The sequence below is a fragment of the Lycium ferocissimum genome, chromosome 5, assembly GCF_029784015.1.
Source record: "Lycium ferocissimum isolate CSIRO_LF1 chromosome 5, AGI_CSIRO_Lferr_CH_V1, whole genome shotgun sequence".
In the NCBI taxonomy this organism is placed as follows: Eukaryota; Viridiplantae; Streptophyta; class Magnoliopsida; order Solanales; family Solanaceae; genus Lycium; species Lycium ferocissimum.
Genome location: NC_081346.1, coordinates 31191658 through 31207286, shown reverse-complemented (window position 1 = coordinate 31207286; position 15629 = coordinate 31191658). Strand labels below are relative to the sequence as shown.

The window sequence follows — 15629 nt, the reverse complement described above, 5'->3', positions numbered from 1 at the left end:
AAGTTCACTTTTAAAAGGCAAAAATTAAAGACGAGCATGTTTGAAGGTCAAAAGTGCTATTTTATCTTTATTCTAGCCATCTTTGCACCCCCAGTTTCTTTTCAACCACCCCATCAAATTCAATGTACTATATTTTTGTAAATTAGGGGGTGTGATTTGTATAGAGGAAGATGTTTTTTGAAAAATATTTTAAAAAAAGTATATCATGTTTGGTGGATCAAAATATTTGGAGAACATTTTCTCTAGGAAAACAAATTCCTTAAAATTAGAGAAAATGAGTTCCCTAATGAGAGTACAGAAATTAAGTTTCATAAGTGGCATTTTTAAGCTAATTGTCACATCCCCTTCCACATAGTATTTTCCTACATTACATATAAATGTTTTTGAGACATTATTTTTTATTTACTTATCAAACACCAGAAAATAAATAAGAAAATCACTTGTTTCTCAACAAAACATTTACCAAACACTCCCTAGATTGACTTAATTAGAGTTGTACCTTATCATAGGTAAATTTCTATCATAAAGTATGAATTAATGATCCGATAAAAATAATAACTAATATTTCAAAAGTTTAAACTACTCTAATAGTGTATATATAACTTCTTTTTTTTTTTTAAAAAAAAAAAACCGCTATGATTTGGACCAGACATTCATAAAATATTTCTCTTAATTTCGGATGTAGCCAGCGACTACATCTCAGCATATGACTTGGATTTTAAACATTGAGAAAATGAAGAAAACAATTCCTTAACTTGCAAATTGCTCTTACGCTTGTGGATTATCAAAACCAATCCTTTGAGCTAAATTAGACACAGAACAGGTTGTTTTTCTATATAAAGCTTAGATATTAATATACATATATATATATACATATACACACTACAGTTTGCAATTTTCCGATATACAAAAATGATGGAGAACAAAATCAAAATTCTTATTCAAGGAATCACGTTCTTTGACCAAAGGATAAGAAAAAATGTCAACCGTTTTGGGATAGATAAAGTTAAATTGTTTTGCTTTTCTTAATTGGGTATCTTCCATGATGTCTGACTTATTTAAGTGCTACGGAAAATGTGTAAATGCGACTATTAAGATTTTAAGTTTATTACATGTGTTTTAATCGTACTATAATATTATTCAAACATTTTGATTTCTCTTTTAAACTAAGATTTTATTTGCATATAAAAAAATAACATATAACAATTGTTAGGGAGGAATACTGGGAAGTCCCCATTAGCAGAGCCTCCCGAACAAAAGTATTAGATAAACCTAGATTTTTAGTTAAGGAATAAAATAAAGGTATAACTATAACACCTTTTTGGTTATATGAATTTTGTATTACTCACGCCTCATATATCTATTCAGGACGCATATGTTATCCAATTTACCCAAGTTGGGACATTTTTCCTTCTTTTCTTTTTTAAAAAAATAAATAAAAAAAATTAAAAGTCGGGCATTCCCTTGAGAACGCGTAGAACATGATAGATACAATTTTGTCTGTTACTGGATTGTCTTCCTCAATTAACTCTACGGTGTAATGCTGCAGTCAGATCTATCATCTCTTTGGGTTTGGTGGAATATTTAGAGATTTATGGCCGTCAAATTGATAGATTTCCCCTAGCCAGCTGCAAAAATTGGTACCATGGCTATTTTACAGACAGCATATGCATGATATATTCGGATTGAAGCGATCAGAATGAATTTCAGAGTGGATTTAAACTATATACACCGACAGTGCAAGATTTTTTTACATTAACCTTGTATACTCGTAGCAGGTACCCTGCACTATTTTCCCAGGTTAGGCACCTATTTTTACGACGATTACCCACAGTTATCATTTATGTGATCTAATAATGTAAAAAATAAGAACACCGTCAATCATATAGAAGGTAAAACTCAAACTAGTAACAATCAGAAAAACCATTTGGGTCTCACTTCTGATTCCTCCTCTGTCAACTCCCTGTAGTCGTACCACTGTCCTCCAGCTTTGCCAACAGGCATAGGAGGTCGAACAAAAATCTCTACTGGCTTCGGAACATGGACAACAAATGTTAGCTCTCCAGCTGCAACTTCTGAAACTGGATTAGATTTTCCGGCTGGCACTACAGAGAACCATCCAAGACCAGATACAGCCACATCGCAGGTAGGTCTATAGCGACAATTTGCAACAGAGAGAAAAAAGAAGCATATTAGGCATCCAGATAGTGTCACATTTCACTTTTTTTTTTTTTTGGAGAGAGAAGATAGTGTCACAATTTGTGAGACATGAATGTGCTCACCTCTCAATATCTTCATACTTAATTTGTAATTGGCGCTTCGTTTCAAGTCCCATCCAGTCCTCTGCTTTTTCTTTTCCTGTCGGAGGTGTCAATAGAACTCCGAGTTCTTTCTGCGACAATGAGAGATGTTTCAAGTGCAAAGTACATATATTAACTACTCTACCTATTGTTTATGGCTTCGCTATGAAATTATCATGAAGGTAAGCAACGGTTGGAACAAAAAGAATAAGAACCCATGAATTCTACAACTTAATTTTCCTTCATTCAACTGTCTTCCTAGAAAAAGAAGAAAAAAAACAGAAAAGAAACTTCCATATTTCTTTCAATTCTGTATCTGCGTGTGCTGTGCTTTTTTCTCTTTCCTTTACATTGCCATCCATACACCGAAAAGGTCAAAGGTCAGAGACCACTTAGTATAAATACGAGAGTTTGGCATTACCTGGTAGAATTCATTTGCTTCTTCAGTAGGCACTATGTGAATTTGCAATGCCTTGGGTCCATAAAATGTTAAACAAGTCTCTGGGAGAACCTGAAGTAATATTAAAGTGAGCACCAACTGAAACTGACTGATTGGGAAAGCTTATATATGCAAAGGAGACTAGATTTTTATGAGAAACCTTCAAAACATCAATTCGCACAAGGCCTCCCCAGAATATTGATAATCCATTCAAGCCACTTGATCTCACTCGGTCAGCTATCTGTGAGTCCAAGTTTAGCGCAGAGCTCTGTTACATTAGAAAACCAGGAAAAAAGGAGAGAAATACTTAATACACGTCAAGTTTGATCACATCAAAATCTCTTAAATCAAATGTTGGAGAAAGAGCATACTGAAAAAGCTTGACCCCGAAGACGACTTTGTGGAGCAAGAGTAGGGAGATCTTCCGCATGAATAACTGCAGCTTGCCTATGATGAAGATGGACTCCAGGGGTATCATACAATTTCTAAATTGTAATAAAGCACATAAAACTGTTAAAATCACACAAATTGGAAGAAATATCAATCTATCAAGTATTCATTAAAATCACACAAATTGGAAGAAATATCAATCTATCAAGTATTCATCTTTAATGTTGGAATATTTTTTGAGAAAAAGAAAAGACGAGAAAGTTAGGATTCATTCAGCAATTAGTGTGTGTCACATTAAGGACAATAGGTATGGTGACTTTAATTAATGTCATCAGCTATTATGAATCTTTATTCATAGGATTCATTCAGCAAATTAGTGTGTGTCACATTAAGGACAATAGCTATGGTGACTTTGATTAATGTCATCAGCTATTATGAATCTTTATTCATTTTTCTCAAGAATGATTTGTCATCCCTGTCATCAGCCTTGTGTAGATTTGGTTTCCTGGGCTTCGTTTGAGACTCAAAAAGGTTATGAGCAGCTTGAAGTTTTGGTCAAATGTTTTAGTACTATTCTAACAGAGTTTCACTGTGGAACTAAATATTCAAGCATTAGGGGAAAAAATTCTCAACCGCAAATTAAGTTCCCACGAGTTTAATTGAAGTTAGATAGGATCTCTTCCTCTTAAAGATTCAAGAACTACACTTTTTAACTTTCCCTTGCACCCGGTAATTCAAACACCATTTTAGAAGCTATCACATAAAGAAGTTGGATGATCATTTGCCATAGTGAGATACACTTACCCCACCACTAAGGAAAGCATCAATTGGGATTGGACCCAGTGTCGTTCCAGGAACAGCTGATTGTATTGGTTTGTATTTTCGTGCAGAGGCTGCAATTGGGTCCTTGTATGACATCGTATCTGATTACACAGTCACAGTAAGATATAGTAATAACAGAAAAAAATGAGGAGTGGACAAAGCAATGAAAGAGCAGATTTAAAGAACAAGCATGCATTAAAAGAGAAGATTGAAAATTACAATTCCCGATTGCCATTATAGTGGTAGCACATTAGTCCAGGTCAAAGCAAGATTTCATTGGAAATTGAAGCGACCATCACTTGGTAAAATTTCATATTAATAATCTATTAAATAAGAAGAAACTGATAAGCTAAACTCATAGAATATGATGTTGGAAGTAATAGAAAAAGTAAATCCGCATATTAGGTTATGTTGGGCAGGCAGACTTGTTGATGGGATCTTTCTAGTGATTTCGCAGAACAAAATTCCAAATTGAGACAAACTCTATGACCATAGATACTAGAACCTGCTCTTTTTTAAAGTGTCATCGGAAAAAACAAGATTTTTTTTTTTTTTTTGATAAGGAAAAAATAAGAAAAATAACAAAATTACAGCAATAGAAGGGTTTATGAATTGCAACTCGGGTACTGCATTTGACCCCCCAAAGAGAAAACACTTTTAAGAACTAAACCTATGTACTAAATCACCCACCAACAGCTTGATGAATACAGGGGCTCATAAACGACTTACTTAACAGCGCATTGATGAATGCAGATTTTCCCACGTTTGCTGAGCCCTGAAAAGTCAATAGCACTTGATATTTACATAAATTGATTCCAGACAACTAAGAACTAAAATGAAGAATTCACAAAGACACAGCACACACAAGAAAATGTGACTACTCCTCAGATTCCAAGTTAGATACTAACCAGAATGTATACATCCCTTCCCTGCAGGAAAATATTAATAGCAGATTAGTAAGCCGTAAAATGGTGTGAAGAAATGGAATCTAAAAGTAAAGCCTAAGATATGTTGTTAAGCAGGAAGAAAGTTCCTTTGCAAAGTAATAAAGATCCTTTAGAATAAAAACGAGAAGGTTCATATAATAGCTGAAAGAAGAAGCGATTGGGCTTGATCCGAAAAATACTGGACAGCCAAGATTATTTCAAGTTGGAATTGGGCGTCCAAGTATTGAATAATGATCACAAGATATCTAATTTTATAAAAAAGAATTGACAAGCCTTTAATGCAACTAGCAAGATGGTTGAACTTTTACTTGAAGAGATTGATTTTATTCCATTAGGTGTCTTTATTACTACATATCCAGATACAATCTCTTTCATAATTAACTTTATCCAGTTTCTGTCTAAAGAGATCCATCAAACAGAATCATGACACGTCTATTTATTTATCAGCACATTCAGTGATGGATGAACTAGCATGAAACAGTAGCTGCAGCAAATATGAGGCTTTTCCTTTGGGGGATGATTAATGAGATTCAGAGGAAATGGCCACAATATACTGATCAGCATCCAAAAAAAAAAAAAAAAAGATGGACTGCAAACATCCTATTCAGATATAAGGAACTCCTGATGGTAATTTATTGCCTTCTTGTCCAAGTGAAAGTTGGTAAGCGTCAAAATAACATTAAGAAGATAGTGGATGAATATGCACATATCAAAATTCATATTTTCAAACAATAGACGTACAAAACAAAGGCAGTTTTATCCAAAAATGGACAATTGTAATCTTACATCTTCATAGAGAAGAAACTGACCTTTTTCTCTTTTTGGATTTCTGACACCACCCCAGAGATTCCAACCAATGACTTTGAACTTGTTAAATGAACACTCAGAACACTGTAAAAAGGAGCATACTATTTTAGATTTTATGTGATCTTTTTGTTCTCGGGATTAGAAGTCTGACATGATATTTACCTTAACTACAATCACTAACTGAATATTACTAAATAGGAGAGAGATACTCAAATTACTACAAGTGAACATGATCTCCAAAAGGATCACGCAAAAGCAATACTGGTTATAGATGACTAACTGACAATTAGGACCTCAAAAGAAGCAAGCCAACTAATCCAAGCTGAAGCTATAACTTCTATTGCACCATACGAGTCTAATATATAAAGGATATATAATACACCTCAAACTTACTTAAGCTTCTTCTTCATTGTGGCTTCCACAACCCAGTCACCGACACAATTAAGATCAGTTTCTTTTGGAAGAAGATCCACCTTAAGAAAGTGAAATAGAGAATGCAAAATATGTTAGTCGGAAAAAATATACAAGTTAGAATTGCCATTAACTGTATATCACTTAGTTGCTATTATTACCTTAGTTATAACCAAAATTATGGGATTTGCACCAGCAAGATCTCGCACACGAGCCAAAAAACTGCCATTGAAGTCTACAATATCAACCTACATGCGGTGATCATGAAAGCACAAAGAGCGTAGAAAACACAAATAAACAAGGTTTAGTAGTCGATGACATGAATTTGAAAGTGAGAACATTGTTTTGTCAATAGAGTAATAACACCAGTGTGATCAATCTTAAGACTAAAATACAAGCTTTCACAAGGTTGGATGGTAATTCTTCAACCCATTAGATAAGATCTTAATTTGTCTGACATTGTTAATTGATGGAAGCCTTTGCTCATCAATGACTTCATTGCAAAAAACTCACTTGTATACTTAGCATCAATAATAAGTAATGTTTTTCATTGTAAACTACAATCTTCAATTTTGTAACAAGAAAAATGCTACTTGAAATTGTTATTATCCGTCAATTAGTTCCTGGTTTCAAGGGTGTTCAGATTTATCTAAGATTCCTAATGTGCAGAAGCTAAGCCCCAAGCTGAGCCCGAGGCCTACATATTCAATGCAGGACAAAGCTGTATAATCATTCAAATAGGACAGTGGACATATGAATAAAGCAGTCAGGATATTACTCTGGCAGCACCCTAGATATCATTAAGAATTACAAACAAGTTGGAGTTGTTTTTCCGGTGGTTACCAATTTAACAATCAAAGCTTTCTCATGGCGTAAATGAGACAACTTTTCTCGAAGCTCTTCTGCTGAAACAAATTGCTTGCCTCCAGGATAACCTCCATTTCCACCTACTGCAGTTATCATGTGCCCATGAGACAATAGGCGACACCGTCCACAAAGAATTTTACGAAGTTGGTGATGTTTCTTTTTCTGTCATCCATCCAAAATAAACAAAAGGGAGCGAAAGCATCAACACTAAACTTATACAATCCATACCTTGGAAATAACAGTAGCAATCTAACAAATTTAGTGAATACGATACTTAACCAACTTAAAATTTTGAGATAATGGTCAAAACTACACCTGAAGTATCACTTTTTTGCGAGTTTCCTACCTGAACTATCAAGTATTTGCATTCCCCACCTGAACTATCACCAACTATTTATCAAAACACACCACAAAATTAATGAGTAATCTGCCATGTGGACGAAATTTTATGGGCAAATTAAGCTGTCATGCGCCTTTCGGCTATTGTATTCAAACACTTGGTCTAGTTAGCTTCGAGGCGTGTTTTGGTAAATAATAGGAAGAAAAAGCAAAGAGCTGATAGTTCAGGTAGAAAATCGCCAAAAGAAAAAAATGACACTTGAGGTGTGTCTTGACCATTATCTCTGAAAAATTGAGGATAAATTAGTTTAGTAGAAGTCCCAAAACTAAATAGACCTTGTCTCAAAAACATAGAACGCATTAGCTAACAAAGTTTGAAATACCAAATCGTATGTTTCCTGGTCAACATAACCCGGTGCATCCACTTCCAATGTGTGCAACGGAGCTCCACAGCCGTAACAACAAGGAGCCAAGTTGGAAACATTAAGAATTTTATCTAATTTCTTCTTCTTTTTCTTGTTAGTTGTAGTTGTGGCTAACCCAGATGAAGCTTGTTGGCGTTGAAGATATATGTCACCTCGGGTCGGGGCAGCAGCACCATAGCCATCAGGTGATTCGGATTCTGAGATAGTGGTCTGTGTGGATTTGCAGAGGATAAGGTTGGGTTTGGGAGTAGTGTGGAATTTGTACATGTTAAGCGCTGAATTTTGGTAATTGGGAATATGGAATGGGCATAAGGAGGATAGAGCTACGAGTTTAGGCGCCATTGTCGACCTACTTTCTCAATTGTCACTCACTCCTATTATGCTCCCAGACAAGGATATTGAACACATATTATTCTATGTACTGCTCTTCTTGGTAACAGCAAATGAATTTTTTTGTTCATTTACCCTTCTCTTACTGGCTTTGTTGGGGGAGATTTTGCTTGTGAAAATTTCACAAATTTACTATATTTCCTCTTACAATTTAAGTAGAAGAAAATAATTTTTTTAGATCTATGTGCTAAAAAAAAAAAAAAAATCTTCGCAAAAGAGTCATAAAACTAAAAAAAAATATAAAGGATCAAAAAACCATTTCTCCCGCTTTGTATTATATTTGATGGTAATATAGTTCTATAAACCACCAAATATAATATATTTTTCTACTTGAAGGAACTAAAAACGTCGAGTCATATATTATAAGGACTAAAAATAATTTATGGACCTTACTTAATGTTTAATGATCGCTTGAGAACACACACTTTGAATAAAAAATATACGATAGAAACACTTTGTTATGTGTTCACATGTTTAAGCGTTGTCTATGTATTAAGCATATGTACTATTAAGAAAGAAGAGGATCGCGTATCTACTTTCCGTTGATATAGTTGTGATCGCATGTTACCAAATTTCTCAACCTGAATTCTGTAGAAGGCAAAAAAAAAAAGAAAAAAAAAAAGGCAAAACAATAGTTTAAATCAGTTTTATCAACGCGAGTAATGCTTCATTCTATTTCTTTGCATAAAAACAGAAACTAGTTTGATTACTTCATAATAGTCTGAAGTAGGATGGACGGGCTCTATTTATCGACTGGGGTTATTCAAGCTTCAATTGAGTATGATCTGTTGCCAAGTCCGTATTTTTAGATAGCAAAATTGCTTACAACAGTTCACAATTTGGATACTTGACTCAATGAAAAGATAGCAGCCTTTAACCGCTTTATCAGCTCAAGATGAATCGACTAGTAGATCATTAGATCATTGGTGGACTTGTTAGCTAACATTTTAATGTGTGAGACTAGATCATCAAGAAGATAATAAGCAGGTGGGTTCATAGATGGGGAATCCTATTCCTCGTATGGTCCTTTTTTGGGAGTTATGGTTGATGATCGTTATCCAAATAACGCGTTTTATAAAAAGTAGTTGAGAGCATTATTTTCACTCTTTAAATTGACATTAATATAACAAAAAAGAAGTCTTAAATAATCTTAATTTGCCACTAAAACAACTAACTAGACTATGATTAAGCAATTTGAAGTTCTACAAAAGAAAAGGCAACATTCTATTTTACAGACTATGAATAAGTAATACAACAAAAGCAACTAAAAACTGCAGCACTTAAACAACAGTAATCCCACCACCTATTCCCATCAAAGACTCAGTCACTTGTGCAGGGAAAACCACATTATCATACACAAGCCCTGCTATGGCTGCACCAATGAAAGGTCCAATCCAGTACACTGCTTGATTCTTGAAGCTGCCTTTGACAACAGCAGAGCCAAATGAGTAAGCAGGGTTCATTGATCCCCCGGTAAATGGGCCTGAAGCCATGACATTTGCTCCAACAATAAGGCCAACTGCCAATGGCCCTATTGCTGCATGGACGCAACGTCTAGGATCAGCAGCTGCATAAACTGTGTACACTAAACCAAATGTCATTACGCCTTCGAGTACTGCTCCTCCAAAACCAGTCATGTCTTGAGGAATTCCATGTGTTGGAATTTGCTGCAATTATTACAAAAAGAGAAAATCAGTGTGTACCATAATCAGCAAATTATTATAGAAGAATGAGTTCAGATTCAAGATGTTGATCATTGGATTCAGGAAATTAGAGAACGTGAAACTGAAAATTCTCTAGCTTATTTCATTTGGCAAGATCTAGAGATAAGGCTATTCTAGTATGTTGCTAGAACTTAGCATTGCTACGTAACTAAAATTTGCAACACAAGTAAAGGGAAAGTCTTTGCAATGAAATTCTTTTGGCAAATTGGCACTGAGAGGAACGTGTTAATTAAGCAAACGAATTTCAAACCAAACTCAATTGCAAAAGTTAACTCATAGTTGGGAAATGCGCAAGATCATATAAGGAGACAACAGTATATTTCCTCAACAAATGTTGGGATATTTAACATGTAAAAAGGACCACAAGCATGGAAATTTCTTAAAACCGAAAGCTATATATATGCAAAATAACTAACCTGGTTAGTGAATTTGAGAAGAAGACAAGCCATGACAGACCCAAGCATCTGAGAAATCCAGTAGAATATAGACATGGGAATACTTATATGGCCTCCAATAGCCATGCCGAACGTCACAGCCGGATTCACATGGCCTCCGGATATATTGGCTGATATATACACTGCCACGAACAACGCAAATGCATTTGCTACTGCAACTGCCACTAGACTAGACGGATCTGATGTCGCACCAGGCATCATTTTCCCTGTAAAATCGCATTATATAAGTTACACAACACTGAAGAGCACCATTTCACTTTAATTAACAAGTCAGAAATGCCATCATACACTACTATGATCAGGGGCGGAGTTAGCATAAGACTTGCGGTAACTTTGGTTCAAAATTTGTATTTGTCTTGAAAAACTCATTTAATATGTATAAATTATTACTTTAAGACCCAGTAACTTAAACGAATTAGAATCCCAAACCCACTAGCTTTAAATCCTGGCTCCGCGTCTGACTATGATTGTGGTAATTTACAATAGTTTACTACGTAAAATGTAGTCTTGAAGATCAAATTTGTTTTCTTGAAAAAGAGAAAGGAGAACTCACGGGTAGACATGGTGGCGCCAGCAGCAGCGAAGACGAAAAAGAAAGTGGAGAGGAACTCAGCGAAATATGATCTGAGGGCATTGGGAGTGACAGAGTGTTGCAAGCGGGAAGCAAGGGTAGCCATTAATGGTGATTTCATAAAGAATAATTAAGAGAAGATGTTGAATTCAATATTGCTCTAATACTCTATTTTCTCAAAGAAAAAGACAGAATGAAATCTTATAGCAAACGGTTGTGTGGTTTCCAAAAGATTATATAGGATTTTTGAGAGGAGTTGCGACGATTCCTGAAGGATTTTGATTCAAATATTAACCGCCAAATACAGGTGGCTCTTTCTGCTTAACTGCGTGCAGCCTATGGTAATCTTGGGCTACTTGTTGGGCTATTCCACAGTGGACTGTCAAAATTTTCACTCATAAGGATCTGGAACCGGATGATTTTGACAAATAGCCACTTTTATGGGGTCATTTGCACTTCGGTTCCTATTTTGTGCTGGTCTTTAATTTTTACCCTTCAAAATAGGGGCAAAAGTTACGCATCATAATATCCACAAGCTATGTCTTCCCATTTGAACGGCAAAAAGTAAAGACCAGTCCATTTGAAGGCCAAACCGTGCAACTACTTCACTTTTATGGCTACCGACACAAAATCAACCATTGTTTCAAGGTAATTCAAATTATGTCACAGTCCAAATCCAAGGCCGTGATAGACATCTACAGAGTTACTACTCAATAAGCAAACCCTCACAAATTTAAACCATCTTGCATGAAATATGTAAACCATAAAATATTAGAAGTGAGTATAAAATTTTTACATAAAAGCGGAAGTCTCAGAATACAAGAAATTCAAAACGAGTCATAATTTACTAACACATAATCTAAGGAGCATATAAATAGACTATAAATATAAAGAAAAGTACATATTTAGCGGGGCGGCATATAGACTATATATATATATACATATATACACACACACACACATATATATATATATATATGAATGCCCCTATCTTGGGGTGGTCTTTAATTTTTACCCCTCAAATGCTGGTTTTAAATTTTTGTCCTTTGGCACCTTATGTAACACCTCGTACCTTCTAACTAAGCCTTATTCAGACTTAGAAACCAAGGTGGCAACTGTTGGATTGAAAATTTGCCTCAGATCGGTAAAAGGACGTTTCACGTCATTTGCACGGGCCGTACATTCATGTACGGGCCATACTTTGAGGACATACCTCACAAGGGAATATTAGAGGTCACAAGAATTTGACATTCCAAGTACGGCCAAATAGTACGGGTTGTACTTTCCACCGTATAATTTTGTACCGGACCTACATGTATCACGTATCTCACTTGCGGAAAATCGAGGATTCTGTAAATTGCCACTCAAAGTATGGCTACATTGTATGTACATTTATGTAAGGTCCGTACATGGTGCCCGTACATTTTTCTGACTCAGCTATAGTATAAATATGGGACTTCAGTTCTTTTTCTTATTTTTCATATTCTCAAGCCCTAGAATGAAGTATTTCTCCTCTCATCACTCTCATACGCTCACTACTAAAAACAAGCTATTTACCTGCGTGGGTTACCGAGGGATAGATTTCATGTCGCTTTTCGGAGGTACTTTGCCACGGCGTCCCTCAAAAAAGTCAAATATTTTAATTTTTAATTATTTTTTAAAGATGCCGAGGGACATCCCTAGGTAAATTATGTGACTTTTTTAAAGTCAACATTTAATTGACTATACCGAGAGACTCTATCGGTACATAATAAAAAATAAATTAAAATTTTTGAGAGAGACCCTCGGTAATATAAATATAAATATTTTGAATTTCTTTTTTCTTGTACCAAGGGACACCATCAGTATGTTAATAAAAAATAAATGAAAATTAAATAAAATGTATCGAGGGAGTCTCTCGATAGAGTAGATATAATTATTTTGAGTTTTCTTTTTGAAATTACCGAGAGACGTCTCTTGGTAAATTAAATATGTAAAATTGAGTATTTAATAAATAATTATTTTACATTTTTTAAACAAATAATAGCGCCTCGGTAATTGTTTAAATGTTTTTTTTTCTTTTTTCAGTTAAATTACATTTCTAGACTTATCCTAAGAAAATTAAGTATTACCACTTATTTATTGTAGCGAGTAAAAGTGTATAGTGATAGCACTCTAAAGAATGTTATAAGTGATAAGTTTAAAAAGTGATAGTATAAATAGAAGTGTCTTTAGTGGCATCCTTAATTAAAGTTAATGATTGTTTAGCTTATAAATTGACAATGGTTAAAGTGCGTTGTATTAGAGGTATTGTTTAGTAATGTTAGTGATTGATAAGTCTATTACATAATAATTCTAGCAAGTAGAAGTATATTAGTGGTATTCTTAAGTAATATTACTGATTGATTAGCTTATAAATTGATAATTACTCTAAGTAGTAGTGCATTAGTGGTATCTTTAAGAAATATTATTGATTGATTAGCCTATACTTCAATAATTACAGTCGGTGAAATTGTATTTGTGATATTCTATTATGTTACAACTACTTAATGAGTATGAATGATTATTAAAGATCTGTAACAAAGTCTTAATATCGTTAACATGTCGATTAAGATTTTTCTATAAAGATGGAAACTCATCGCTTCCTCCATTTAATTATCGCTACCGCTACGACATCCCCTATCCTTATCAATTATTGTCACTGCCCACCATTATTAACTGTCACTACTCCCACTGCCATTGTCAATTACTATAATCAACGTACAATGCCACTAGTCACTATTTACAATCATCACCGCCAACCACCATTTTACAACAACCATCGTTCATGACTACCTGCAATCACCACAATCAGTCACCACTATATATCGTCAATTACCGTCATCATTCACCACTATGTATCGTCAATTACCATCATTATTTACCAACATTATGTTACATCTCGGGAATTTCAGATTGTTGCCTTGTGAGTAGGCTAACGTGAGCTTAAGGTGATTATGAAACCCTTACGAGATTAAGGAAAGTATTAGATAGCTTAAGGTGCGTACTGTAAGATTTTGAAGTTATATGAATGGGTGAAATCTAGTTTATTGAAGGAAGTGAAATGTAAGTCGTGTTCCGAAAATCGTGTTCGGAAAGGTTTTCGCTGTAGTTGAGCTAATATTTATTTAGTAATGTCTTGAGAGGCTGCTATAGGGCCTATTGTATGGTTAATGAAGTGTCATGTAAGAGCCAAGAAGGTTCCACAAGGATTGGAAGTCAAACGAGTCGACGAGAATGAAATTCGGGAATTTCCAGTTGTACGGCCATTTGTACGGACCGTATAAATTATACGGCCAGTATAATGGTCCGTAGATTACTTCCAGAGAGGGGTGATTCATGGTGAGATTATACGGTCCAATTATACGGACCGTATAAATTATACGGCCCGTATAATTGGCCGTATATCCGGGTCGGGCTAGAATTTTATTTCGTTATACATGGCCCCCTTGTTCATGTATTTCATTTCCCACCTTCTCTCCAAGTATTGAGAGCTCCCAAAACCTTTCTCCCAACATATTATACCCAAACCCAAGAGATTACAAAGATCAAATAGCAAGAATCAAAGTGTTCATGTGTTAGAAAGCTCCCTAGGGTTGGTAGATTTCAAGATTTACTTGGGTATTGTAGCTAGGGTTTTGCACAAGTTGATATCTTGCTCCAAAGCTTGTTCCTATGGGATAAAAAGGTTAGTTCTCATGCTTATTTCCTGTTATTAAGAATGCTTGGTTGTAACAAAACTTGGATGAAAGGAGAAATGTAGAGGATGAGTTCTAACTATGGATTTCATGATGTTTATGAGTAGTAAACTAATTTGAGTCATGATTCTTAGTATGGTGTAGATATGTTCTTGTTATAAAAGGTAATAATGGCGATGAGGAAGCGTTGTATGAAAATGTGCAAAAGTTGGTATGAAGTTGCTAGTATGAGTTGAATATAAGAGTGAATATTGAAGACTTAATGGAATGTGATTACTTGATTATGATATTGTCAATGTTATTATGGATGTTGGGAGTTATTTTGTAATATAGTGGAAGTTGATGAAATAGGGGAAATGCTGCCCAATTTTCGTTAGATCATGAATATTTCTATTTTGGCTTTAAGAGTATCATTAAGGCTTAACCATGGTATAGATCCTTCTAAATGTAGATTTCTCAAGCTTCGACGGTGAACGTAAGTAGTTAAGAAGACGACGAGATATGTAAGGCTAACCCTTCTTTCATTAAGGCATGATTCCTTTGCTATATACCTCCTCATGGGTTCCAAAATGTCTTCTAAATGGCTCCATCCCTAGAATTGCTAAAGCTCATTGTTGACACCCAATTTTGTCCCTCTTTTATTCCAATATATTTCCTTGGGCTTTTAAATTAATTAAATCTAAATATTTTATTTTCGCTACTATTTTTACTGCTATTAATATCATTACTTTCATTCACTATTTTCTATCAACATTACTTTCGTTACTTTATCACAAATTTTTAAATGATTCGTCATCGTTTCATTTTCGGATTTTGTACTCGTTAAATTAATTACACTTTGTTAAATTTTTACTTTCTACATGCTAATTATTAATTGTCTTCATTGTACTAGTTGTTAAATTAGAAACCCAAAAAGGAATTAAATTGAAGGAGAAAAGGCCACAAAATTTCAGCCAAATCAAGCCTATAAATCCCTTCAAAGCCAAACATAGCCCAACAAAATAACGGCCCAAATGAAACATTTCA

The 15629-nt window shown here is 34.7% G+C and overlaps 2 protein-coding genes across 2 annotated transcripts; both read right to left on the bottom strand.

Annotated features, from left to right (window-relative positions):
* Positions 1 to 1700: 1700 nt before the first annotated feature.
* Positions 1701 to 8155, bottom strand: LOC132056696 (putative nitric oxide synthase). Its single transcript, XM_059448999.1, has 13 exons — positions 7706 to 8155; positions 6960 to 7145; positions 6278 to 6364; positions 6099 to 6178; positions 5708 to 5789; positions 4860 to 4880; positions 4681 to 4726; positions 3934 to 4052; positions 3111 to 3224; positions 2900 to 3007; positions 2722 to 2811; positions 2283 to 2392; positions 1701 to 2152 (listed from the first exon to the last, which is right to left on the bottom strand). The coding sequence occupies exons 1-13, from the start codon at positions 8087 to 8089 to the stop codon at positions 1915 to 1917; spliced, it is 1665 nt and encodes a 554-aa protein (XP_059304982.1). The 5' UTR covers positions 8090 to 8155; the 3' UTR covers positions 1701 to 1914.
* Positions 8156 to 9219: 1064 nt separating this feature from the next.
* LOC132058364 (probable aquaporin TIP5-1) lies at positions 9220 to 11144 on the bottom strand. The gene is made up of 3 exons (XM_059450896.1): positions 10870 to 11144; positions 10278 to 10522; positions 9220 to 9804 (listed from the first exon to the last, which is right to left on the bottom strand). The coding sequence occupies exons 1-3, from the start codon at positions 11006 to 11008 to the stop codon at positions 9418 to 9420; spliced, it is 771 nt and encodes a 256-aa protein (XP_059306879.1). The 5' UTR covers positions 11009 to 11144; the 3' UTR covers positions 9220 to 9417.
* Positions 11145 to 15629: the final 4485 nt, after the last annotated feature.